Genomic DNA, 27,626 nt, shown 5'->3' on the forward strand with positions numbered 1-27,626 from the left:
ATGCATTCAGGAATAATTTACTTTGTTTGTCCATTGCCGTTGTTGCTTTATATACTTATAAAGAACTAAGCAAATCCGTAATTGAAGCGAAACTACACATAATCATCAGAAGGTGCATTAGAAATGATCGTCAAGATGACAAGCAAATCGGTTCGTCATAGAACCAGTACAGAACGTGCGCCGTGCGATGATCACGTAAGGACATATAACTAGCACCACGAAGCACGGCGTGTCTAATCGGGCGCTTGGATCTGTTACTTTGAGGTCTCTAAATGTGGACGATTGAGTGCGTGTGTATTCCCGAAACTCTTGAATACTCTGTAACTCTCTTCCTCAAACTTTCACTGCACCAGTCTCCTCTCCACAAGCAGATTAGCCAACAAACCAAAGTCTATTAACATTCCTGCCCCAACGGCCTTCACTTCATCTTTCTTCCGCTAAAGCTACCACCGTCTCATAAATCTACAAACACGGAAACAATCTGAATTTCGTTATTTTCAAAGACTGCGTTAATACATGGACCTTTGACAATGAAAACTTATTCGCTTCAACAGGAGAGTAACTATTCACGTTTTAAGTCCTTTCCTGCTTGTTGCACCAAATTGTTCTCCGTAAGGCAAATCAAGAACAGAACTGCGTCGGGCGAGGCATGGACTGTATACTACTGCATTCAAAACTGCTCACTCATTCCGGCCCTTGTTCTGTGAACATCGCAGTTATGCCTCATTCTCGAAAACGCTGCTGGTCACGTGACGTGATGCATGGCCCGTCCACGCCTCGCTCCCGCCCACACCCTCAGACTGGGACCGCCGCATGCGCGCGGCCAGCCGCTTGTTGACGCAGCGACCTCCCGTCTCTGCAATATCTCCAAAGAAAGGCGAGGCGAAAAGAAAAAAAAAATTCTTCAAGACGAGAACAAGCGAGTGATTCGAGTTCTGTGGACTCGCTTCATTACAGTTGCATCTGGCCGTGTCTTCGGGCTTGGCAGACGCAGTTGTGAGGCGGCGCAGGGAACTCGTGTTTCCTGAGAAGAACAAGCGAACGAGCCAAACGCGAGGAAAGCGAGCAACTGGAAATGCGGTATTTGGGTTTTCAGAAAGAAACCGGGGATGCCCGCTTCGAGAGTCTTTCAGGTAACTAAATAACTCGAAGGCCAGACATTTTATTCTTGCCTAAGGTTGCGTGTTTAAGGTTTCTGCGCATGGTTTGCCTGCGTGGCGCTGCCCATACCTTGAGAACGCCGAAAAAAAAAAAGCTTCCTCTCTTATATTTCTGTGAAAAGAAAGAAAAATAAATATTACGAAGCAACGCTATCGCGCGCTGGCATTACTATAGCGAGCAATGTGAAACCAAATTAAGATACTCTAACGTTTAATTTAATATTATTGCTATAATATTATTATCCCAAACGCCACAAAAAGACAGAGAAATGCGTGTTGGGAATTGGGACACAGAACTTATCCGTTCGAAAAGGAGAAAAGAAAGAATAGCAAAAAAAAAAAAATCGGAAAGATGTCTGCACTCCCACATTCTTTTATTTTTTTTTGTGTGTTTTTTTCTATTTTCTTTGTATATTTATCGATCATTCCCGTTTTCCCACTACCACTAGATCCTTGGCCTATGCACGGCAGCAAGTTCGTGCATTTTCTGGCCGGAGCAACGTGTGTCCGGCCTGCTACTAGTTCTACTACTTGTCGAACTAGTAGACCACTAGTACAACTAGTACTCTGCTAGTACTCGCTGGCCTAATGCTAGTTCACCGAAGAGATGTGCCCGGTGCTTATTTTATTTTTTCTCCCCTTCCATTTTTCCCTTTCTCTCTTCAGGGCGCATGCGAGTCTGCGGGGCTCATTCAAGGGCCAGGAAAAAAAAAAAAAACCTTTAGAGACGAGCTTCGCGAGCCGAGCCAAGCCAGAGACGACGGAAACGTGGAAGAGGGGCCGCTGTGCGGAGCCAGGATCTTCGGCCCGGAACATTTGTCACCGCGGAAAAATCCACGCCGCCGACATTTAACGCTCCGGCTGGCTCGCGTGAGCGGGTCGCACAGATACCAGCGGCAAATATGAGAGGAGCCACGCACACGCGGTGCGCGCGATTTTCTTCGCGCGCGAGAAAAAGAAAGGATTAGAAACGCGAAACGCAGAACGAGAAAGCCGGAAGGCGAAGAAGCGGACGTGGTATCTATGTAGTATATGCAGATGGGAAAGTCGAGAAATGACGGGCGACTTAAAAGTGTAATGAGCTTCGCCTGCAGGCTCGCGGGGAATGAGGGGAACGCGAGCGCGAAACATTTGTCACTCGGCAAAGCGGTCGGCGCCGATTAGCGCGAGCCGCCGAGCTCCGTTTATTGTACCTAAGGAGACCTATATATTAAAAAAAGAAGATGCAGAGCCTCGAAAAAGGGGTAAAGCTTGTGCGCTGCCTAAAAGCAACCATCAAGTCACTTTGTGTGCTTTGACTAGTAAATGTGAAGTAATTTCTGGGGCTATACATTTTTCTTTGTACATGCAAACAGCGATATCGCTCAAGAATATAGCGAGAAATTATGAAAATAATAATACATATCTTGCTCAATGATGTTTTATCACACTTCGTTTTAAATGCGGGCTTACGACTTTCACGAGTCCTCTCTCTCAAGCCATGACGACGGTGCTGTGACGTCAAGCCGCATTCGAATGCTTCGTTGGGACGAGTTTTGTAATCCGTGCGCTTAGAGCTATTCGCGTTAAGTTATGGGGTCTTACGTGCCAAACCCACGATGTAATTATGAGGCACGCCGTAGTGGGGGAACTCCGGAAATTTGGATCACTTGCGGTTCTTTAGCCTACGCCTAAATCTACGTACATGGGTGTTTTCGCATTTCGCCCCCCATCAAAATAAGGCTGCCGTGGCCGGGATTCGATCTCGCGACCTCGTGCACAGCACCCCAACACCATAGTCACTAAGCAACCACGCAGCTTAGCTATACGCGTTATAATCAACTTATGTGTTACAGTATAAATATTAAAGCAAATGAGAACAATCACACTACAGTAAACTGATACACTGTCGCCATAAATGCGAAAACAAACGCAAACAGTCACGTATTCATGTGCGATAAAAAAAAAGCCGGTGCTGTAATGCGCGTTTGTTATGCACGATTTGAAGGATATTTTGGTATAAAGTCGATGTACCTGCGTGCACAATAAACAGTCGAGAGTTCGAGCTGACCTTGTCCCATCCTCCCCTTATTTTTGGTGATTTGCGCTAAGTGGCCATAGTTGCTATGGTCCATAGTACAGTATGAACCGACTAGCTCAGCAACAAGTAAAGAAAAATCAAGTGACGCTAATTTTATGAGCATTCACCTACAACGTCCACAAAAAATAAAATAACTGCTAGACTTATAATGTTAAGAGGTACGTTCCATCCTTGCTGAGATTTGCATAAACAGTGTTGATCCCTTCCCCCCCCCCTCCATACGGCAATAATTTAACCCCAAGGAAAGCTGTAGGCGTGCCTGCTGCAATATTCCTTCATTGGCGCAAGATGGAAAGAAAAAAAAAAGATACTGCGTTTCACACTGGTCAACGCGGAAGTAGTGCTCAATCTGTACGTTAACTGCGACACGCATCTCCTCCACACTAACATCCCGTCCGCTTAAAAAGACGAGCTCGACTAATAGCACACGCGCGTATTATAACATACGGGCGCAGTCGAGCGCACGAAACCGCCCATTGCGGTCGAGCTTCTAATCAAATCTTTTCCGTTCCGAGTGCCGAGGCAAATGCTTTCACGGTGCGTGCGGTTTGTTCGAATCCGCTAAGATTTCCTTACACGCGGTTCATGCTAGACTGGCGATTTCTTCATGAGCTCTAATGGCCCGCGAGCAAATGTCTCGAGCCCTTTCGCAGTAACGAGCGACGTAAGAATAAACCAGAGAGAAACGAAAGATATATATATATATATATATATATATATATATGCACAGGTAGCAAGAACGTGAGACCGCGCCACCGTCGACGATATTCTTTCTTCGTTAGAGCGTGAAAAATGATTCAATTTGCAAAGTGAGCCTTCCCGCGATATGAAGAAACGGTGTGTGAGCGCAGCATTTATAACACTGATTTTTGTTCCACGTCGATTGCTCGCGCGAATGAATCGACGACGACGGCGACGGGGCATGCATATTTCGTGCGGGGGGCTTATTGCGGCGTGTCTGGTAATGCTTATACGGAGCGGTACTTGAGATCCTCGAAGTCCGGTTTTCTTTGCTTACTTAAATCCGAAAACTTAGAAATATTGTGTCTTCGTCTTTAGCTCATTCATTACGGAACGTACAATACGCTCCACCCCATAAAGGAACATGATGGTTAGCGCTCCGAAATCGATTGCAACCGAGATGCGACCAGAAGGCCAGCAGACTGCGTTTATTTACAAAAATACCTTCTGACGCTGCATGTAAGATCCTCCGTTATTTCGATAAAGAACTCTTGCTGTTGTGTTCGCCTTATTAAGAGTTAAGCGTGTTTTTGTTGGCATGATAAACAGGAGATGGTACGCGGCACCGGATGTACCTTGTCTTATAAGTATTTGGTGTTCTTCATATATGGCGCTATACATTCTGATAGTCCTGTATATGTAACATGTACACAAGACGTACTGCATATATATGACATGAATATACAAGAAACATGTGTAGCATACCGTAAATAGATGACATACGTATAACACTGCATACGTACATAACATGATGTCTTCCACATAACAGTACATACAAAACAAAATCCCAAAGAAACTCTCAATACAACAGTGCAACATTAAAGAATACCACTTATCATACACAAAGCTTCAGATGACAGTAAATTCCAAACGCACACACGAGGAAGTCTTTTATTTCTATTTATTTATTTATTTATTTATTTATTTATTTATTTATTTATTTATTTATTTATTAAAGGACCCTGTGGTGCACGTAGATCCGCTAGTGGCGCTGAACTATGCCATCGCATTTGTTGGCCACTGTCCAAATAATTTCCTTTAAACAAACTACAGACGGACATAAGCTCTAGCGCTTGTGTCCGTCTGTCGATCTAATATCGATCTACTATCGGTCTAGTGTCGATCAAGTGTCGATTTAGTGTCGATCTAGTACTTCGACCTAGTGCCATTAGTGACAATTTCAGTCAATGCCTTGGTATCTCCATGACGAGGGCATACAAAAACAGTACGACATATGGGTACATCTTTGTGTTCATGGCTGAAGCCGCACCGTGGGCTCTCAGCGCACCCAATACTACGCTTGAAAAAGTGCTTGGTGTAAGCGGAAATAACCCGCAATTTCATAATAATAGTTTGCACATTTCTTCACAAGGCAAGATTAATATTAAACTCAATAAGCGGATCAATTAAAAATAAATTGGAAGTGCTGATCAAACAATGCTTTTCTATGTAAACTTGTAGATGTCGCTTTTTAAGACGTTAATTATAGAAGATAAGATAAAGATAAATTATAGAAGCATACATTGTTTCCATTTTTGCGAGGCTAAGCGGAAGCTCAATGAACTATGCTCGCTTAGTTGGCTATGCTATACAAGCTGTCTTCACGCTATTTCCGTTCTGGTTTATATATATATATATATATATATATATATATATATATATATATATATATATATATATATATATATATATATATATACCTTCTGGTTTCTCCCACAAATTCTGTGCCGCAAATCTGCGTTGCGTAGATTTGCGGTGGGAGCTTACATTTCACAACGTACTCATTTGTGGCGCAGAATTTGTGGGAGAAACCAGAAGCTGGCAGGAGCTCTGTTAACAGCGCGACGTGGCGACTGGCAAAGGGCTTGGGTCTATTTAGAACCTCTACAACTGTTTAAGTTCTTAGAATTCTGGGTGGCGTTGATTAAACAAACCTCTCTCTCTCTCTCCCTTCTTTTTTTCCACTCCGATGCAGTTTGTCGGCTTCCGCGGTGACGGTGCCGGTGACTGCCGCGGTCGGTTCCGTACAGAAAGCAAATCTTCCAAGTGGTCGAGCACGACGGCTCCGCCGGCGTTCGAAGCCACCGCCGACCGACCCACCGAGGCATCAGCGTGTTCGACAAAGGAGCTGAAACGCGAGACACGCCGGTGCAGCGCGGGTTCCCCGTGGGGTGACCAGAAATTATCATCACAATGCCGGTCCACGATTTATATAAACACGCCAGCCGTTAAGAGTCCGACAGAGCGCGCTGCTGCTCCCGCCAGGCAGACAGACAGACGGCGTCCCCATTGCGTCCCGGTTCTCCCTTTGTGAAAAAAAAAAAAAGCGTTTAATGTTTGTTTAATGTCCCCCCCTCCCACTTTCTTGCACTGGCCGATGGAAGCCCCTGCGTTGCCTTCTTCTAAGCCTCCCGCTCGTCTCAAAATAAGGAGCGCTCGGCCGCAAATAGTCTGCGCTCGCCACGGCCTTGAGATGCAACACCCGGAGGTGTTCGATGATCTTTTATTTTCGTTCCCCCCTCGTCTTTCTAACACCGAGGAGTGGCAATACCGGAGTCAGCGTCTGTCCGCGACGAGCAGATGCGAAGTTGTGCGCTCACAATCGTTTTATAGCTTTCTTTCTATCTTCATTTTTTTTCCTCTCTTCTCTGCCTGTTTGCTTACTTCAGCCTTTTCGGCGCGGTTGTGCTCACGAGAAGCCTGCAGACGCGTAGAAGGTCGGGCAAGACGCTTCGGTCCGATAGTAGAGCCCGCTAATTACCGTCGCTAAAACAGTCTGCTTGTGACAAAGATAGCCACGGCACGGCGCTTGGGTTGTTGCCAGAAGGAGCTGGCACCATGGTGGCCATCCTCAATATTTTTTATTTTTTTTTGAAACGCCGCGACTGTTTGTGGTACGATGTCTAAAAACCAAAACGTGGAACTTCTTTAGTTTTGTCAGACATTTTTTATAATGAAGCTGTACTTTTAGCAACTTGTTCAATCTGTCAAAGACGCGCACGTTACAGCTTCTGCCGCAGTGTGATTCGCTGCAAACGTATACACTCGGGAATAAAAGGTTTCTATGTCCCGCCTGCAGAGATAACGCTGAACTTAACTACGCACCCACTGGTCGATTGAGAAGTGTGCGCCCACTTGAGTCTCACAGTTTCTGTCTGTGCGCTTCACCGCGGTGTATAGTTCTTCTTTCTTAAAAAAAAAAAAACTAAAACTATACACACCCAGTTCAAAGGTCGACGTTTTAAAACGACTGCTGAAATCAAGCATGAATCGCAGAAAGTGCACGGCTTCTACATGAAAAAAAAAAAAAAAAGGCTTCCAGGACATGTTCGCAAGATGGCAAGAACACTTGCAACGTCGTATTGCTCAGCAATGGAACTATATCGAAGGTGACAGTGTTTGAATGAACGTTAATACATTACTTTCTTGAAATCAGAGCTATAGTCTCGAAATTTTCTTGATACCACCCACTACACGTAAAGTTATTCAGGCTAGCTTTGCACACGGGTGTGAAAATTTAATACATAATTGAGAGGCCAATGTGCGAAGACAAGGTTGCACGACGCATACGCACACAGGAGAAAAAAAAAACACACAGCCTGGTATTTGACGCAAGTCCTGGCCTTTTCACTTGCCGCTGTATATTAGATGCCACACTGCTTGCAGTTGTCACACTGTTTTAGCACTTCCTCTTGCTTCATTCACGCCGAATAACGCTTGACAAAGTGGCAGTAACACGCTAGTCCCCAAATGAGCAAAAACGGGAAAACTGTCTTCAGGTCTTGCCGCCACGGTTGCGTTCTGTCGCTGAGCAGTAGGTCGCGGGTTCGTTTCCCGACCGTGCCGACCGCATTCCGAAAGGTGTGGAATGTAGAAAAAAAGGAAAAAAAAGCACTGTTACACGCGGATGTGCGTGTATGTCAGAAAACCAGTCGTTGGGTCGGAATTAACCCTGGTTTCACTGCAGCGCGCATTATAGGAAATAGAGCACTTATGACAGGGAAAACGGGGGCCAGCAATTAAAAAACGTACGATCTATTTCACGCTTCCTTTTGCTACATGTACAGCACACATTTCTCAACAACACACAAAAGAAGATCATATTCTAAAGTACACGCTTCGCGCAGTTGATGACGCAGCCTCTTTAGATCATTTCCATCCACTGACAAAGGACAGGGGGACAAAAAAAAGGCATCCGTACAGGATCACGTTCACCGTTCGATGAGGGATAGTTCGGTGGGAAACAAGTAATTGCAAAAGATCACATCGCGTACATAAGGACGGTCACGAGCTAAGTTCACGATACTGCAGAAGCCGCTAAAGCTTTGTTTCTAATCGCAGCCGTGGCATGCAGGCTGAAATCACGCGTTATTCAGTCTACGCGATCCTGTTCGGCCAACGTAATGCTTGGGAATAATTCCACGTTGTAGATATGGGCTAGAAAAAAAATTAGGATTTTTCCTGATATCAAGGCCTCTAGACTTTAGCCCCTGACTGTGTATCGCATTCATTGAAGACTACTATAGCAGGTATAATATAATAAAATCAAGCGTGCTGATACGCTAAGCGATATGCCAAATGAAGCATAGAAGAAAAAAACATCATACTTTCTAGACCGAGACTGGATAGATGCATCCTCTCCAGGGTACCTCTTCTCTTGTGACAGGAACGGATAGCTACGAAAACACAGAGAAAGAAATACGAGGATCAAGATGTGCATCGCACGAGAGTCACTTGGATGGCACAAAGACACACACAAACAAACAAACACACACAGACGCACGCACGCACACACGCGCGCACACACACTAGAATGCAGGCTAAATTTACGCACCCACCGCGTCCTCCCACACCCCTTTGTCCTTGGTCCACTATCTTTCCGAGTGGCTTTAGAAAACGGCCAGACCGAAAAGCAATAAGTTGAAAAAAGCACGCTGCCGTCACGTGCCTGTGTGTCCTTACTATCATCTACCAGGAGATGAATAACAAAAAGACAAACAACATACAAACAAACAAAGTGCAAAGGAATTCACAAGTTCTCTCGAAATTTAAACTACCAACATGAAGCTTTAACGACACTGGAAACTCGGCTTTTGTAAACTTTCTATTATATACATATTTCTTGTAATTTTTACATTGCTTTCATTTCTTGCCTCGACAATACTTTTTCTTCTTATCTCTCAAAGTTTTAACGCTTTCGGTAATGGTGTATCCATATGCAGATGCGACTTACTTTTAAATGTTCCGAACAGTAAACACAAACACCGCTAACCAAAAATAATGTCATGAGTCAGTTTACTGCGTAGAGTAGCGCAATGCAATGGTATTTTAAGCGGTGCACTAACCATATTGTCGAGAAGTTCGACGTTTAGCTATAACCCGCCGCGGTGGCTTAGTGGATATGGATCGAATTCCGGCCGCGGCGGCCACATTTCGACGGGGGCTAAATGCAAAAACGCCCGTGTCCCGTGCTCTGGGGGCACGTGAAAGACTCCCCGGTGCTCAAAATTAATCCGTAGTCCCCCACTACGGCGCGTCTTATATTCAAATCGTGGTTTTGGCACGCAAAACACTACAATCAATTCATTCGTTCACGTTTATCTATACGAGCGCAATTTACGCCAACAAACATTTACGTCATTGATGTCAAACAAAAAGGCCACGAAATTATTTTCCAATGGCTACCTGGCCATTGCAGAATCAGTGGAAATGATTAAGCAGAGGAAGCTGCCCGAGAGTCACATCAAGACCAACACAGCGTTCGCATTCCTCTTTCCAGGACAGACGGTGCGAGGCAGCTTCATCCCATGGCGCGCCAGCTCTCTTTAGCAGAGTGGAACACCCCAAATATAAGACGCACCATGTTGCACGAACTGAACCCGTCGCTCCAACTCCGACCTCCACTCGGGCTTCACCGACGTGAGGCGTCGCTTCTAGCTGTACCAGCCGTGGCTGGGAGCGGTTTTCACGAAGGCGTATACTACTTTGATTGGACTGACCGAAAGTGCTGCATGCGACCACTGCGGCGTCGAAGAGAACGTCGAACGTTTGTTGTGCCAATTTCATAGATTTCAGTCGGGAAGACAAACATTATCTATCGCATTGCGATGGCTGGACGATCGGCCGTTGTCTGTGCAGGTGCTGCTTGAAGACCTCGTCCGCGCACAAAGCTGTGAAGGCACTTATGACTTTCTTGAGGGCGACTGGCCTATGTGAACGCCTTTGTTTCGCCCAGGCCCACCGCAGCTCTCCCTCCCCTCCCTCTATGCCATCTTTCTATTCCATCTGTCCCGTCTCCCCTATCAAATGATATTCAATAAACGCCCCTGATTTCCTTGCCCGTTCCCTTGGTCGTGGCCAGCCGGATGGTAGCTCTACCCCTTTTATCTTTCTCTCTCTCCTTTTTTTTCTTTTCTCTCTCTCCCTTTCTTTTTTCTTTTTCTTTACTTCCTCCTTTCCTTACCTATTTCTCTACTTTTCTTTATTATTACTTTTTTAATTTTTAAATCCCGTTATACTTAGTGGCACGGGAGGGGCTCATTATTTTTCCTCTTTTTTCTTTTTCTTTTCTTATTATTGTCATTATCTTTATTTATTTATTTATTATTTTATTCTTCCTTTATATTTGCCCCACTCTAACGTATGTCCCGTCTCCCAGAGTAGGGTAGCCAACCAGACGCATTTCAGGCTAGCATCTCTACCTTCTCTCTTTATTTCCTCCTCCTACGCCAACACGTGATGCTTTAGGGATCGGCCCAATCCCATTTCTAAATGATCGCCCCAGTAACGGCTAGCACACGAAAAGTGATATTTACTGTCTGACTAATGCTCACGCCGGCAAGCCTCCCACCGTTATTATCAAAGCTTAGTTGATGTGTTTCGCATACACTTAAATCACGTGCGTTGGCTGGGAGACACACGTAAAACATGGTCATTGAAAGCAGAGGTTATAACGATGTTCCGACGATTACTTGTTCTTGACGCGCAAGGGCAAGGCAAATGACACTGCTCACTGCTGGTGCTTGTTTTCCAGTAGGGCACCACATACAGATACCAGTGCGAACCACTGTGCTGAACAATTAAGACAGGCGTCCGCTAAGATGACTAAGACGACTTGGGTAAAATCCAAGCCTGACAGAAGCCCGTAAATAATATCGCCTCACAGACATTCGGACCTGTGTCAGGGATCCCACGTTTTTTTTTTTTTTTTAATTTACGACTTCGCTCGTTCTATATTGTCGTTCTTTCTCCATCGTGAAATGTGAAAAGTAAAAAGGAAATGCGTTACAGCTGTTTCTTAAGCTCCTTAAAGCTGCCTGCGATCATAAGGGTGCCACGCGCTGGAGGCGCCACCAAACAAAACGCGCGGGCGGGCGAGCGGGCGGGCGGCGTGTACACGGGGAGGCGCGCTATTCTATATAATCGCCTCCCCGCGACGACTACACTGCACCGCGTATTTCTTCTCTCCAATCCTGCTCTCGTGGAAAGGACTCTCCCAGCAAAGAAATACGAGCAACACACACACACACACACACACACTCCGGCACGCACACATCGGGAAGAACTGCGCAACAGACGAACGCGAGGCGCCGAAAAGAAGCAGGCGGTCTGCGGAGATGAACGACTGCGTCGAGTCCCGCGACGCCGCGGAAGCAGCAGCAGCAGAAACAGCGGGAGACGTATTTCCCGAAGCTCGAGGATTGAAAAGCGGGAACGATCATCGGGGCATTTATAGGACTTAACGCATTGAGCAGCCCGTTTTGCTTCTCGCCTCCGCTCGAGGAGGACTAGTAAGCTGCACCTTCCTATGGCTCTTCTTCCTTTCTTTCCTTTTCCTATCCTGAAAGGGAGGAGAGGGGGGGGGGCATAACGGCGGAACAGACGTGCTCTTTGTGCGTGCAGACGAAGAAGGTGAACGAGGGTGACTACTGCAGAGGAAAACAGACGAGGTGGCGTGGAGCGTCGGCGTCCGTGCGTGCGTGTGTGCGTGCGGTGTTTTGAGGGAAAAGCTGTCGGAATTAGGGACTCGCGGGACGTCCCGAATCGTGTAAGCGCATTGTGTCACGTCTGACAACTGAGCAAAGCGCCGACACCGCTGCCACAATCGCAGCGGCGTCGCCCGCGTTTTCCACGGCGAGTCGGTCTCTTTTCTTCGACAACGTTTAGTTCGCGTTCCGTCTTATGCTTCTGCCCTGCTTTTTTTTTTGTATTCCCTTGCTGCGTCCTTCCTTCTTAATGCCGCACCCTCCTTCGGCGCATTGGTGTTGCTGCCGCTACTTCTGCTTCAAATCCTCAGGCGTGCTTTCCCCGAGAACCTTCGGGGCGTGCTTTATTCGATTTTGAGAGCATTTGAAGATCGCGCGAGCGCGCGAGAAGGAACCGAACAGAGAATCACATTCGCGAGGAAAGGAATACGGAAACCCTCCCTCTTCCCAGCAAGGGAAAGCCGGGATAACATTAGAAACGGCCGGAGGTCGGGGATTGCGGAGGGGACTCCGACTTGACTGACAGACTTTTTGTGCTCGCGCAACACGTGGGTTGAAAGGAGGTGTCGGGATACACCGGGCGATCCGACAAATGATCCCTCGCGAGTCTGAATGCCGCGCGCACTGCTTAAAACGTTTTGCTTTCGCTCCTGCCGCGTTTCATTGTTCTCGGCGCAGGCGTGCGCGCACACAAACACGCACGTCAGAGGTGGCCGCGAGGCCCGGCCGAGTCGCACATGCAAACGCGCGCGACACTCAACACCGACGCATTCTCACGTCTATCGGTGCATATGACTTGTTTTCTGAGCGGCCATGTTCGATATCCGAGTCCCGCTTTGTGTAACTCTAAGCCTCCGGTACACACTGGGAAAACATTTGCGCGTTTCGCAAGGTGACACAAAACGCGGCTTAACGTCCCTCCTCACGCCCCTTCCATTGGGACTGTTGAATAAGCGGACGCTCGCAGGCCGCAGGGGCTTTGGGTGAACGCGAATGAAAAGCGCCGAGCTGGACTGTGCAGGGCAGTCGCTGATGCACAACACATGTAGACGAACGGTTGCGCGATTACACTGAGTTGGTCTAGCGCAGGACAGTTGATGCAGCCTTTGCTTCTGCTATAGCATCCGCTATAGTGAAGTCCCTCCTCTTTATCTTGAAGCATGCATGTGACTGCTGTCGATATATGCATCAGCCTTTGAAGGATGCCTTGCTGTCGTCACAACATGACTCTAGCTTAAAGGTGAGAGACATTACTGCCCCTGGCGAAAGAGCGCTTGAGCATCAACGGCCTTAATGGGACATTACAAGCAGGTTGGACGTGTGTGAATATCTGTGTATTTATGTGGCCGTTTGTGTGTTTGTCTGATTCCCTGTGCGCATGATAAGTTCGTAACTTCCATCCAACATCTGCAGTAGCATGCCAGGCCGTCAACCAGGCAAACATCTCCAGCTTTCATTTTGCCAAAACGATTTTATGCATGCTCGATTATACACCTTGGATCCAACCTTATGCGCCTTCGACTTCCACCAAGGCTTCCCACTTGCGTGGGCTATGGTTGGGTGTCGCGTTTATACCAATGTCTACGCGTTCTGCATAGGGATGGCCGACACGGCAGTAAGTGGCGATTGCGGCAACAACGAAACAATTCGTCACGTTCTACACAAGTGACCGCAGTGCAGCGTGCGGGAACGACCGTTCTCCGTCGTGCTCAACCAGTTGGACGACGAGCCTCTTTGTCGGAAGAAACAATTTTACAACATCGGCAGGACTTATACATCGCATTAGAAGGCCGTGCAAAGCGCTACTGCGTTTCTCGAGATCGACCGGCCTATGTGAACGCCTGTAATTGGAACGCCTTTCCTGTTAGCTGTTCCTGTTGTTGTTGTTTCTCTCGCTATCTCTCTCTGCTCTTTTTTCAACCCCTATTTTCCCACTTCAATGCAGGGTAGCAAACTGGAAACTCGCATCTGGTTAGCCTCTCCGCCTCCCTCCCTCCCCTCCCTCCCTCCCTCTCTCTCTCTCTCTCTCTCTCTCTCTCTCTCTATATATATATATATATATATATATATATATATATCTTTCTGCATGCTTTCATTAAATGCAGCTTTTCTCTCTCTCCTAACCGCTCCTTCTCTTTTTTGCCGCCATACACGAAGATAGGAAAAGTTAGGCAGACACCGTCGGAGAGCGGTTGTCAAAGTGAAGCAAGGGCGTATCCGTAGACTTGCTGAGATACACTGCTCTGGACTGCGCGAGGACGTCCTCGCGCAGTTCACCCAAAAGTTAATATGCACCTACAAGCCCATCTAAAGACCCTTTTTCTGCTCCGGAAATTCATCGGTTGGCTATGCTAAGAGGCGAACGTGCGTACTGTGATGTTGCACTGCGTCTGCAGCCTACGTCACAAAGCACATTAAAACAACTGCGAGGGCACAAATATCGTGTCCTAGTGTATCGGAATCGGCCCACCAAGTCACCCACTTGGTTTACACTTTGGATTGCACTACCTCCAAGATCAGCCGAGTTCATTCGGTCAGATAGTCGCCAAGCAAAATGGAAGCGAGAGCCAAAGAAAACTTCGCTAAAGGAACATATAAATAAATAAACGAAGTCGAGTCTGGGCTTTTCTCAAGGCTCTGCCGCGGAGCCAATTTCGGACAATTTCAATATCGCGTGATTAAAGTGATATCAACAAGTAAATAGCAAAACTTCTTTTCACATCGGCTAATGTCGATCACTGCACAATACAAATGTTTCAGGTTTGTTCGCCATCACTGAACGTGACACGCATCATAAGTGCGTAATTTAGTCGCACGCCTCACCATGAGCGCTGTTGTATAAGTATTTCTTAGCGGCAACTTAATTGCGCTTCATCTGGGTACTAAACGTATATATGCGGTATAGCATATGCGTCTTACATCCCCACCTTGAATACTAGAAGAAGCAAGAGCTGAACGGCCTTGCCCATAGGTCAATGGGTAAGCAGGGAAGTCCCCTACATGGCTTGTGTTTAAATGATTAACTCCAAGAAATATTACGTGGCACCTATCAGCAGGCGTCATTTCGTTGGAGGCTGTGTAGCGCGAGTCTACATCTAAGTAGCGATTGACGCGATAATAAATGCACGTACACTCGTGAGCAATAGGCCACGGCGCACAAATTTAAGCAGCGATTACTCGCTATGTGTGGCAGTTTCATACGTGGCTAGATATATATATTTACAGCCAAAGATTTATTCTCATTAAAAAAAAAAAGAAAACGTTATGCGGTGTATGTACATTGAGCCAATACGGTCTTTTGGAAAGTAATTTGGTTGTTCTTCCCGTTCATTTTACTCGAGGAAGTAATCTGCAGTACTTCGCAGCAACAATGAGTGCACTGGCCAATGATTTTGTTTTTAATAGAGAGGAAGAAATTGCGAAGATTGAAAAGCAACCCATTGGCTGCCTCCCACAGGGAAAGCGGAAGATGAGAGAGAGAGAGAGGCAATGACATTAACAAGTCAGCTAGAGCAAAAACCATGCGATCATGGTGTTAAGTGCCAATTTCGCGGTATGATGCTTTCATGGAGAACTGCGCACGAGGCTTACTTCTATTACTCATGCGCTGCCTTTGCTGTTGCAGACGCTATAAACGCGAGTTACAAATCTGGCATATCAGTGTTTTTTCTTGTATTCGCTGCACCGCAAATATACAGCACGTTACTGTTCACTCATGGCCCTACCCCGCATGCGTTGGCTTTAGCTTGACGTTCTATGCCGCTTCTCACGGAAGTCACGTATTGGTCTGCAGGTTCTCTTCCGCTTCAGAGATTCTGTTCGAATTCGTGGTTTCTTTCACTCCGACAGCCCTACCCGCTGTGCTTCAACTCCAATACCATCGAGGAACCATAACTTTGGAAACCACCGTCAGAGATCAAGGCAACGCAGACGGCGTCGTTTCTTTGTCTTTTTTTTTTCGTTTTTTTTTTTTTTGCACAACACGACGCGATAGAGGCCGCGTGTGCTCCATTTTCTTTTGCGCCTCCTCTTAAACGCCGCACCTTAAAAGACGCTGTAAGAGAAATAAGACCGAGAAAGAAAAAGAAAGCAAGAAGCCGGGAAAGAGTCCGAGCCCCGGGGCTTAAAAGCCTCGAGGCCTGCCTTCGGCACCCCGACGTCACTTTACATAAATACTCGTCCCCCCACACATGCGATACAACAGCCCCACGTCAGTAAGAGACTTTTTTTCCCGCGGCAGCAAAAAAGAAAGAAAATATCCTGCGGCAGGCGCTGCGGCGCTTGCGAAGCCTCAAGAGTCAAAAGAAGCAACGAGACGAGCGAGCGTAGGAGAGGAAAGTGTGAGCGAGCGAAGAGGACACAGAGGAAGAGATAGAGCGAAAGAGGCGCTCACTCTCCGTTTCTGCTTCCTGCGGCTAACGCTCGGGGCCCAAAGTCGCCAAGTAATCGCATCGCGGCGGCAGAACACGAGGTGAGGATCCGAGCCCCAAGGCAGCGTCCTCCCAAGGCAGGCAGTAACACAGGCCCCGTCGCGCTGCGCTCCTTCCTATCTGCGCGACCAGAAAGAGACGCCGCGTCCGATATGCGCGCCATACGTTCTGGGCACTTTTCATTCCTGCATCGCGGCGCCGCTTCCGCGAGTGATTTTATTTGTTTTTTACATTTTTTTTCTGTCACTCGTTGCGGTTGCAGCGAGGACACTATATATTTGCGCCCGGGCCTCAAAAGAGAAAAGACGCGACACGGCGACGGTTGTGAAGGCTCGAATAGAAAGCTTCTTTTAGAAAGCGATTAGAGATAAAGGTAATATATTGACGCCGGGGGGGAGGACCACTGGTCCTGTCTGTGTGTTTGTGCGCGATGCCGCGACGCGGTCTGCCACATTGCGAGATTCGCCCGAGGAGAGGACGGCCGAGGGAGTGTTTTTGAGGTTCGGCAGCGGGGGGACGCGCGGCCATGGCTTTCCTTTGTGCCTGCGGCGGTGTGCGTGCGTGTGTTCGCCAGTGCGTCTGGCGTAAGGTTCTCTCGTTCACCCTCTCACCGTTCTACATACGTCTGGTTTCGTTCTCTTCTCTCTTTCGGTCGCGTTCCGTTGCAGCGATGATTCCGGTAAGGCTCGCAGAACTCGCCAGGCGAGGCACTATGAGCGGAGTCCTCCCTCGCCGGCATAAAAGGGAGACCGCTTGATTTACGAATGCCACCCATTCGGCGGAGCGGCGCTTGGCAAGGCAGCGTCGTCGTCTTGGTCGTCGTCGTACACTCAGGGGGACAGAAACCAGAGATGCGAGTATTTATCGCCCCGGTGGCCGTATTCTGTACTTGTGCGCATTGCCCCATTTTGCGCGCTGCGCGAGCGGTCGCTTTCTCGCTGAGCCACAATGGTCCTTTTCTCCCACGGTATAGCCTCTCCTAATTCGCGGGTCTGCGACTGCGGCCTTCGTGCTACGACCAGAGCGCGCGCAGGCGCCCACTCGCGTCTTCCGCGAGCAGCCCGACTTTCGAGCGCGATCTTTTCTTTCTAATTTTTTTGTTCATTATTGTTCGGTGAATTTATAGGCGTCTGAATCACTATACAAAATCTGCGGGCCACCGTTTGCGCAATTCCTGTTATTCGTCTTTCGCTCCCGTCGTGCTCGGAACGCTGCTGAACTCCCGAGCGTGGAGGTAGAGCGCTAGAAATATATTATTTCCTCTAATATATGTGTGATTGTGGAGTTCGTGAACCACACGGGAGCAAGAAACAAAGCCGAAAATTTCATCGTGCGGTGCAGTCTGGCGTAACGTGCTTCTACGGCTGAATCCATTGGGCATCAACGTCATACTTGGGTGCGGCCTCTTCCTGATAACAAATTGAGCTCCGAGTTAAGCGACTCGTCACATGCCTCTGCCTTTCTACAGCGTTACCTATGTAAAGCTTCTTGTGCAGTAATGAAAGTTTTGATTATAATAGTTCTGTCGCCATCTGCAAGGTCGGAATGTGGGCTTGGCCTTCGTCGGAGACTAACCACTATAAGATTGAACATGCAGTAACGACAGCCAAAGAGTGAATATATACAGAAAAGAAGAAATTATCTCATCGTTGCATCATGCTTATTTGTGCGCGTGCACATATCTCAGAACGCATCGCAACCTCATATGTCCTGATTCTCTGTAACTGTACTTACTTAAAGGTGTCAGGCGTGGTGGGGTTTACGTTAGACCAAACGTCATGCTGACATTACAGCGTGACAAATTTAGAAGCTATGATTGGTATTTACCTTTTGCTGCATGAAATTCACACTCATGAGCCCCGTTTGTAATCGGCCGGCGGACTGGCTATTATACTACTATCTTTATCGGGTTTCTTTATTAGTCGGTGAATGGGATGACGAAGACGAAGTGACTGCAAGCCAGGACACTATTCTCCTAGCTCAGCTATTTTCGCCTGATTTCTGTGTATGTCCCGGGGGAGCCGCCACGGGTTGTGGAACGGATGCAACTTGACGTCCCCGCAGCTCTGCCGGGAATGGCGACTTCAGTGGTGGCTGCGTCTAGGAAGCGGACTGGCCTCCAGAGCGACTCCGACCGCGACGATACCAATGTCTACACGCTCAGCAGTGAGGACTTGTCCGATGACGACTTCCAGCTTGCGAGGAGCCGCAAGGCGAAACGAAGGAACACCAGGGCCTACCTGTCTTCAAGCATGTCGACTACGGGGCCAACTCCGAATACTTCAGTCAGTAAAATTCTATTCGTACCAAAACTCGCTACCGGCAACCTGAGGCGACTGAACAGACAGTCTGTCTCGGTGCTTCTTGAAGCAGTGACGCCAAACCAAGTCGCGGACGTCAGAGTCAACACACGAAAAAATGTCTTGGCTATTGGCGTTGTACATGAGACTGCGCTGCGAACTTTGAGCAAACTTACGGAACTTGGCGGCATGAAGGTACGCTCGTATATTCCGCTGGAGAGTGACACCACTACTGGTGTAATCTAGGACGTGGACGTCTCCATCTCCAGCGCTGACTTGCCTATTCTATAGTTAAGCCAGCCGTTGATGGCTTCGCCATAACTCCACACAGCGCCAACTCCCGATAAATTGTCCAAAGACCAGCAAGCGGTTGTGAGGCTTCAGTCCTTCAGAAATACCCTTCGTGTACTTTTCAGCAAGTTGCATACTCCGTCAGCCCGAAGCGCAGTGCAAGTAATGGATGCTCTTAATCCAGTGCTCTCGAGTAAGCCCCATAGCCCAGCCGCAGCCTCCTATTCGCGCAACGACCACTGGTCCTTTGGTCGACACAGATGTGATCAACGCAGATGACCAGCTATGGAACTCCACTTTGGTGTCACGGTGCTTCACTACAGACAAAGTCAACAACTTCCTTCTTTTCTTCTTCCGTTCCCTCATTTCCAGTGTAGGGTAGCAAACCGGACGCTGGTCTGGCTGACCTCCCTGCCTTTCCTCTCTTTGCTATCTCTCTCCCTCTCGGTGCACGGGTGCCAGCCAGGGGCTACAATGAACTGTTGTCACGAATTCGCACCATGATTACTTCACGTTAGCTGCAGCTCCAAAACGCTGCCTGCCATTACTGACATTTACAGGATAATATTTTAAGCATTTTACTCGCTTCATTGGTTAGCCAACGTTGCTTTCCTTTCAGTAACCTTATTTACTTTATCGTGTTTTGCTGGACCAAATAAACGTTTATTCACTCACTCACTCACTCACTCACTCACTCACTCACTCACTCACTCACTCACTCACTCACTCACTCACTCACTCACTCACTCACTCACTCACTCACTCACTCACTCACTCACTCACTCACTCACTCACTCACTCACTCACTCACTCACTCACTCACTCACTCACTAAGTTTTGATGCAGGTAGAGTATACCGTATATAAAGCAGCTGAGACGGCTTCTTTCTTCGGCCGTTACGATGCATGGCCTGCCGTTCGTCTTCTCGAAATTGTGCGCATAATTTATTTCTCTTTTATTAGCTGGCAGCGTTCGCCTATTTAGGTTGCCGCAGCGAACACGTCTGAGGCTTTTTCCTAAACCACCGAGTAGTCGTCGTTAAAACTTCAGTCCACGGGAACTGCGCTGAAATAATTGCCGTCGACGTAACGGGCCCGGACACCGGATCGAGGCCCGTCGCATCCGGCTCGCGCGCTCGGCCGTCTCCGCACGAGACGGCGACCCGTCGTTCTCCGGGGATCCATCGAAAGCCCCTCGGCCGCTCACCGGACTGATCCGCTGCACCGCGGGAGCGTTACTCAATATCCCGCGCGGGCCCTCAAATAACAGGAAATCCCAGGCTGGAGATCGCGCCCAGATACACAAAAGACCGAAGCTTCGAACCAGCTTGCCTGCGCGTGCGCGTACCCTGACTGTACAGCCAAGCAAATACCGAAAGCCATGGGAGAAGGAGCCAAAGCCCAGCCTCGTAATAGAAAAAGGAGAGCCGAAGGGAACAGACGCACCAATCATAAAACAGCTGGCATTAAGAAACCATTGTAGACCTGGACCGACGTATACGTACGCGGACGGACGGCAGGAATTCCTTTACAGCCTCCCACGCGAAGGAAGCTAGTAAAACCAAAGCGCTCTCTCTCTGTCTCTCCTCGCTGTCTCAATACGTGGCTAAGCCGCCGTGCTGCGTTGAGCAAGCGGTGACGAGGGCGAACGCCTGAGCGTTCTCCCCAAACACACGCGAACGACACAGCCTCGGCCGTGTGTGTAGGTATATATACCGCGCAGAGCTAGGCTCGCTCGGCGGGCCGACTCGCAAACAATGGGCAAATCGAAAATGGGCGCTTTAACACCGCCGTGTCCCGGTCTACAATCTTTCGATGAGATCGTAAAAAGTGCCGCCGCTGTAACAAAGGAGTGCGCAGCCCAGTCCTTCGGAATGGCCAATAAAAGGGCCCCGCCGAGGAAGAAGGCATGCGCGTACACGTATACGTCGCCGTGTTTCGTGCGCCTTAGGGGAACGGCCATGTACGAGTCCCCCACGGCCAGCTCCTTTCTCTCTCTGTCTCGGTCGTCGCCGATGTTTGATTTATCCCCGGCTAATACTCGCCGGAGTACAGCATAGCTGCGAGCGAGGGCCTATAGCCCAGATGGCCGGACAATGGCCGCCGCTGTGCTATACTGTATAGAGCTTGAAACTTGAGATCGACCGGCACACTTACAGACGCAGCTCGGACGAAGATTATTACAGGCTGGGTTACGGGATATCTGTTGCGCTACAATCCGGTCTGATATCTATCTGCGCTTGCATTCGGTGCCTAGCGTTCTTGTAATTTAAAGGTCGGAAAATAAAGGGCAAGGCCGATGCTACGTGCTTGGCTGCGACTTGTCTGGCGTTCGCAATATCGTCATTTGAAATATACTTTATTTTGATTTTTTCAATAAAGTGTGCTTGCCGTAATGAAGGGAAAATTTTGTTTCACTAAGTTTGTATGAGCACAAATTTGCAAGAGATTCAAATTTCAGCCCTGTCGCTGGAATTCTTCACATGCGTATGACCTATAGCACGCATGACTTCGGGAGATCACATGGCAAAAAAGAAAAAATGCAAATGAGGCGCTTAGATGGTAGTGAACTAAGCTAGTGGCTCACATTATTCCATCATTCATCAGACAACTTCTGCCCTGCGGTCTGCTTAATCCTAGAGGTACGTTAACTTGAAATACAAAAGAAAAAAAAAACGACAGTGAAAAGGTCATCCACGAAGACTGATTAGAATCATTGGATATTGAAATTGCTTGTGCGGGCAAAAAAACGGTCTCATCAGCCAGAGACAGAAACGCCTGCATATTTGGCGGGTTGCACGATATTCAAACAAGAGCTATCTAAAAATAATTTTCGATATTCCAGATTTCTAGAAATCGTGAGATCCAAAAAAAGACCCAAAGGTCTTAAACTTCTCCGTAGACCTGCATATACCACTAGATATATACATATACTTATCAATATCTGCGGACTCGGCAGCACATCGGCGACCGCGCATTCCCACCTCTCTCATTTCCTCACCTGATCATCTGCGCAACCTTTACTGGGCAAGGTTGCAAATCGGACTCAGTCTCAGTTAACCTCGCTGCCTACATAATTACTTCTCCAATTCGCAATACGCTATGCCTAATTTTGACAAAACTCCGGAGCGACCAAGGAGGCTATATACAACCGAGAAGTTGAAAGAAGGAAAGAAACTCGGCCTCCATTAGAATCGTCCCACCAACGTCCCTGACAGCCAGCGCGGCCGTAAAGCGCGGCCAAAGAACACAGCAGCGGCAAATAGATCGTCGAGTCCAACAGCTCGGCAGAACGAGCTCGCTGAGTTGCTCGTAAAATTGGCAGCGCAAGCACTTGATGGCATCGAATGTACGCTTGCAGCGCGCCGGCCATGCAGGCAACAAATAAGCGTGATGGCAGTTATACGCCAGTGCAAAAAAAAAGCAAAAAAAAAGTATGGAGAAATAACGAGCGCGCAAAGAAACGAAACAAGGAGAGTGCAAAGAAAATGTTCAGCGGTAGAAACAATGACTATCGGCGTCAAAGGAACCGTGTTCCAGCAGCGATAGGGACGGGGCCGTACAAGCGGTAGCACCTGGCTGGACTCTTGCGCGACAGATACGGCACCGTAAAGCTCGAAGCCGTAAAGAGGCGCCAGAGAGAGCGCGTTATATGCTGGCAAAGGGAACCAGCGCGGAAGAGACGCGTCCGTTTGTGGGTGTAAACGAAATTGACGGTGGCGCCTGTTTCATTTTAATCTGTTGTCTGCTGCGCTGCACTCCACATGGCCGTAGTAACTATTGTAGTAACTCCACAGTGGTGGTAACTTCGAGATATTTTTTACTTTTTCTTCATGTTCATCGTTTCAGACTGCTCACTTGTTGTCTCTTATACGAACAGCGCGCGGTCGAAGTTCTTTTTTAATACGAATAGCATAGAGAATACCGTGCATTTGTTATAAGGCGCAACTTTGGAATAGTTTCGATGTTAGCGACACATCGGCGCAAGCTGTTGCACTATACTTGCGAATTCGTTTAAGAAAACTCTTGCAGTGTACACTAAATTTAGGCGCCCCTGTCTACGCGTTTAGCAGTTAAGCTTTGTGAGCATGGCAGTTTGCAAGCTATTCGCATGAACAAGCCCTTAAGGGCTTCTCCTTAGTCGCACTTTCATTCTTCGCTCAGTATTTCTTATCTTAATAATTGTCACGCGTCGGAGAATACGACTAGAGAGCTAGTACATACAAGAGGCGTCAATACCGCCATGAATATACGTAATTAAAAAGGCGTTCCACCAAACCAAAGCAAGCTAATGATCGCCGCAACAGAACAATCTAGCTTATGGGCACTTCCGTCTTTTATTCTTATTTTTTTTAACAGGGACAGTCAGCGCTGCCAGATGATATGCATCAAAATTGTAGGTTTATTTTTTTCGTTGGCGTAGCCGTTCTTGACGCTTGACAACGCAGCCAGAATCACCTGCGGAAAAGGCCAGATATATATCTGGAACGGCGCTCAGAATATAAGAACGTCTGACGGGAAACAAAACAGGCGTGGAAATACACGAGCAGTTTTCGCAAGCACGCAAATAGTCAGCCCACGACGAGTGACAAGCGTATATAAGTAATTTCACCAAGAGCGAGCGAAACGACACCCGCAACTTCGCAACGAAGGCGGAATAACTTAAATGAAAACGCGAAGAACGCAAACTGCTACTACGGAGTGAAGCAAGTACAAGCACACGACAAGCCTAATCGTTGCGCCTGGCAGCCTCGCTCGAGTCAGTAGCAGTCGCTGCCGTGTGCAACGACAACGGCGCGCCGGTGCGTCAGCGAGACGGGCGGCGAAGTGGTCGTGATTGGCAACGGCCCGAGTTTCCAATTAAACCTACGCGCGCTGCACACGGGCTTCGTTCACCCTGACAGCGACGTGGCGCGGTGTGTGTCTGATTTCCGTGCGCTCTGAGGGGCGTGAACGCCTCGCAACAGAAGCACCGCGATGGCGCGCTCAGGAGGCCGAGCAGGCAGGTGGCGTCAGTCAAGAGAGGCGCAGCGTGGCCCGCAAATAAAATTCGCCGCTCGCACTGAAGGATCCGATTTAAGGCGAGTGATCCAGCGGTCAGTGCTCGGATGAGCGAAGACGAGCGGTGCTTGTAATCCCAGTTATATATATATATATATATATATATATATATATATATATATATATATATATATATATATATATATATATATATATATATAAGAAAACAAAATAGAAGGAGCGACGTACGTCATGAAGTCCTCTACTGACGTTTCGGCAGAGGGACCGGTTAGAGAGAGACGCACGTATACATGCAGGCATGCAAGCAAACAAACAAGGCGTGCAAGCAGGACAATGTCAACAAAGTGAGAGAGAGAGAGAGAGAGGCGCTGGTCCATCATTAGGCTCGGAGTGATGAGGTAAGAACTCGATGAAAAGTGCACGCGGTCACACACCGTGAAGCAACACTAGCAAACTGTGAAGCGCCCTTTAAAATGCCCCCTGTCCGCGAACTGTTGCCCACTCCCCACAGATGGCGTTGAGCGTCGCAGAGCATCATCGCAGCAACAGCGCGGAGTGTAGCAGTCGCCGGACACAAACCAGGAAAAAAGATCGGCGGCAAATACCGCGAGAAGAGCGCCGCTGAAACAGACAAGAATTGGCGAAACGAAGCAGCACTGACCGCAAGTGCGAGAAGCAAAGGGTGAGGGGGATAACAGCAGAAGGCGAAGACAAGAGAGGGGACGTGAGCGAAGAGAGAGAATAGTGGGGACTGGCGGCACCTCGCGGTCGCTTGAAGAACCAGAGAGACTGCGGGGTGAGGGAGGGTCCGCGAGCCCGAAATTGACGCCGTTTCGTTTGAAGCGGCCTATCCCTTATTTTTCTTTTTCCCCAAATCACGACCTTTTTGTTTCATTCCTTTTATTTTCGCTTTCTCTCTCAGTCTCGACATATACCCGCCTCCGTACTCCGTGCCTGTTTCTTCGTAGCCAGTATGACGAGCGCGAAGCGAGCGCTTTGACCCGATCCCCTGCTTCCTCCTCTCCGATTGCGCCGAAACGGTGGTGCGGTGGCAGCAAGACACTGGCAAGACCGCTTCTCCTCATGACAGAGCGAGAGCGGTGACGGTGGTCTGTATCGGCGGCAGGAGAAGCTGCCTTTCCGCGGGAAAAAAAGAAAGAAAAGAAGGGCGGGCAACGCGGTTTTGAAATGCGCCGCTGCCAAGGCTGGCGAAACAGAGAGATGACACGCTTCTAAATTGGGATTTCTGATGCTCTGACGGTACCGCAGGAGGCAGCGGCGGCGATTCGCCGCGCAGTGAAAATGCGTTGGCGAGACTCGTACCGTTTCTTCTCTCTCCCGCTACCTTAGTTTTCTTTGGTTTCTTTTCTTCTTTAACTCCGTTTAAAACGTACGAATGCTAGTCCCGAGCAGGCGAGAGAGAGCGAGCGAGTGAGGCCAAGCCTTCTCATTACGTGTTCTGGAAGCATCAGCTGTCAGCAGAGCCATCACGCGCGCTCGTCTCGGAGTTCTCGGGCGTGGAGCCAGCGCTGAGCTCGACACTTCTACGCCGACAATCTCGCAGATGAGTCCCGCGGTGGAGCGTGGAAGCGACGTGGGCGCGGTCGAGGCATCAATCGCCGCCGCCAAGTCTAATTTGCCCGGCCGTAAGAGAAACCGCGCGTCGCTACCACGCGTGCGCCTGACGTTTGAGCGCGCTGTTTGAAGAGAAAATAAAAGAAAGAAAAAAAAAACGTAGAATCAACTCGACGTCCTGTCGCGACGGCAGCGGTTTTCGGATGCCCACGCCTCAAGTGATCGCGTCTTCAGCGCGTTCCCGTATGGGACAGGACCCAAGAACTGAACCGTTTGCTCACTCTGTATATTCCTTGAGCGGCTCTTAGCATTGCCTAATGGAAAGGATCTGTAACCAGACTCAACAAGAAAACAACAAGGTGCGTGGGCGCGTAACCCGTCCCGCCATATAAGGCTTCGAGGTACCTTATGCATCTCTGGTTTGACAATGATGCTTCACCGGAGTGTTTCCAACGTCTAAAGCTGCATTCTGGGGATGGCGGTGACCCACAGGTGGACATTTAAGCTAGCCTGCGGTACCACGAAAGCTATCGCGGTTCCTACATGAAAATACAAAAGAATAATAATAAACAAAACACAAAAATTATGATTATGGCGCGAACTGCTGAGAGTGACAGTAATGTTTTATGTCGGTTCTTGTTCTAGTGCCTCCGTTCTTCGTTGGAACGTGAAGTTTCTCGGACGATGATCGACAGAGATGATAAAACGCAGACAGGAAGTGAGGTAGACTACATGGACAACAAATGTTTATTTATCTAAACGTTTGCATGCAAATGCATAATAGGCAAAGCAAATGAATTCCAACTTGAACAATAGAGCAAGCAGTGTCTCACTCTTCAACTGTCACAATGAGTGTTGGAGCCCAGACTACTGTGAAGTGTCTCGCTAATCGATCAGCTAATACGATAAGAGCCAAGACTCATTTTAACGTGCATTGTACGGAGCTCCACTGATCTATCAGCAATCCTGAGTTCAGCCCAGACTGAGGGACAGGATATTATTATTTATTATTTTTAAGATACCTTACCTTACTCAATGCCCCTAGATGGGGCATTGAGTAAGGGGGGCATAGAACCAAGTACACACATAAAAAGTGGCAAACTCGTGACAATATCAAGGTAAAAAAGAAACAACACCAGCCAGATGCACACCTTAAAAATTACAGAAACATTAACGACATGCAGTTGTACATTAGAACAACTTAAACAACTCAATAAGCTTGTAAACAAATGTACTACAGTGCAAGGAAAAAGTAGGAAAATAAAACCAAATAGTCCCGATACCATCCCACAGATGTAATGGGCAATGATGAGTCATTGTCATAAGTTTGGTAAGCCACATGCCAAAGGGATGGCCTTACTCTTAAAGGTATTGGAAAATAAAAATATTTTCTATTTTTTTAACTATTTTTACCTTTCCCATCTCCACGTAGTCAGACGTAGTCAAGTGTACAAAACAAGCATGCAGCCTTACTGTGGCCTTTTGCAGGATCGTTATTTGACTGACGAAGTGTCAACCAATAAACAGCGCTAGTCATTAATCAGCGGAATTTCAAAGTGCAGTAGCGGCCTTTCTGAAATTAAAGAAAAAGATAAAAGAAAAGCTGCCCTGCAATAATGCGGAATCGATAACTCAAACTAATCTAAACAGCATGACTCGCGTAATAAAAGCAAATCCATAGCTCTGAGCAGCCAGCTGCAGACTCAGGATTTGAGCCCTTTCAATTTCTCGCGCGTTCGCGAATTAGAGTTTTAGTCTTAGAGTTTTAGTCTCAGTACGTAAAAATAAACGTTATCTGTTCGTTCCTGCCCTGCACTTAAGTCGGATGATATTTCGCCAATGAGCACTCTGGCATGGAGAACAGGAACATTTGTCGAGTCGTGGGGGAGACCGCGCCGCGCGCTCGAAGACCGGCGGGTACTTACTTATACACGTGGTAGAACGAGATGGTTGCTGTTGGCCCCCAATGTAACAACCCGCGAAACTGCACAGCCGGCAACGCAGCACGTAGATAAAATGGGACATTAAGCGTCCCTCCTGGCC

General features: G+C 48.1%; 1 protein-coding gene across 1 annotated transcript in view; it reads right to left on the bottom strand.

Moving 5' to 3' along the window:
• LOC142579052 (dachshund homolog 1-like) overlaps positions 1-27,626 on the bottom strand; it is a 252,665-nt gene that overhangs the window by 113,758 nt on the left and 111,281 nt on the right. The window contains exon 3 of the mRNA XM_075688875.1: positions 8,589-8,657. Coding sequence (XP_075544990.1) covers positions 8,589-8,657 — 69 coding nt within the window. The remainder of the gene's footprint in view (positions 1-8,588; positions 8,658-27,626) is intronic.

Source organism: Dermacentor variabilis, chromosome 4, assembly GCF_050947875.1.
Source record: "Dermacentor variabilis isolate Ectoservices chromosome 4, ASM5094787v1, whole genome shotgun sequence".
In the NCBI taxonomy this organism is placed as follows: Eukaryota; Metazoa; Arthropoda; class Arachnida; order Ixodida; family Ixodidae; genus Dermacentor; species Dermacentor variabilis.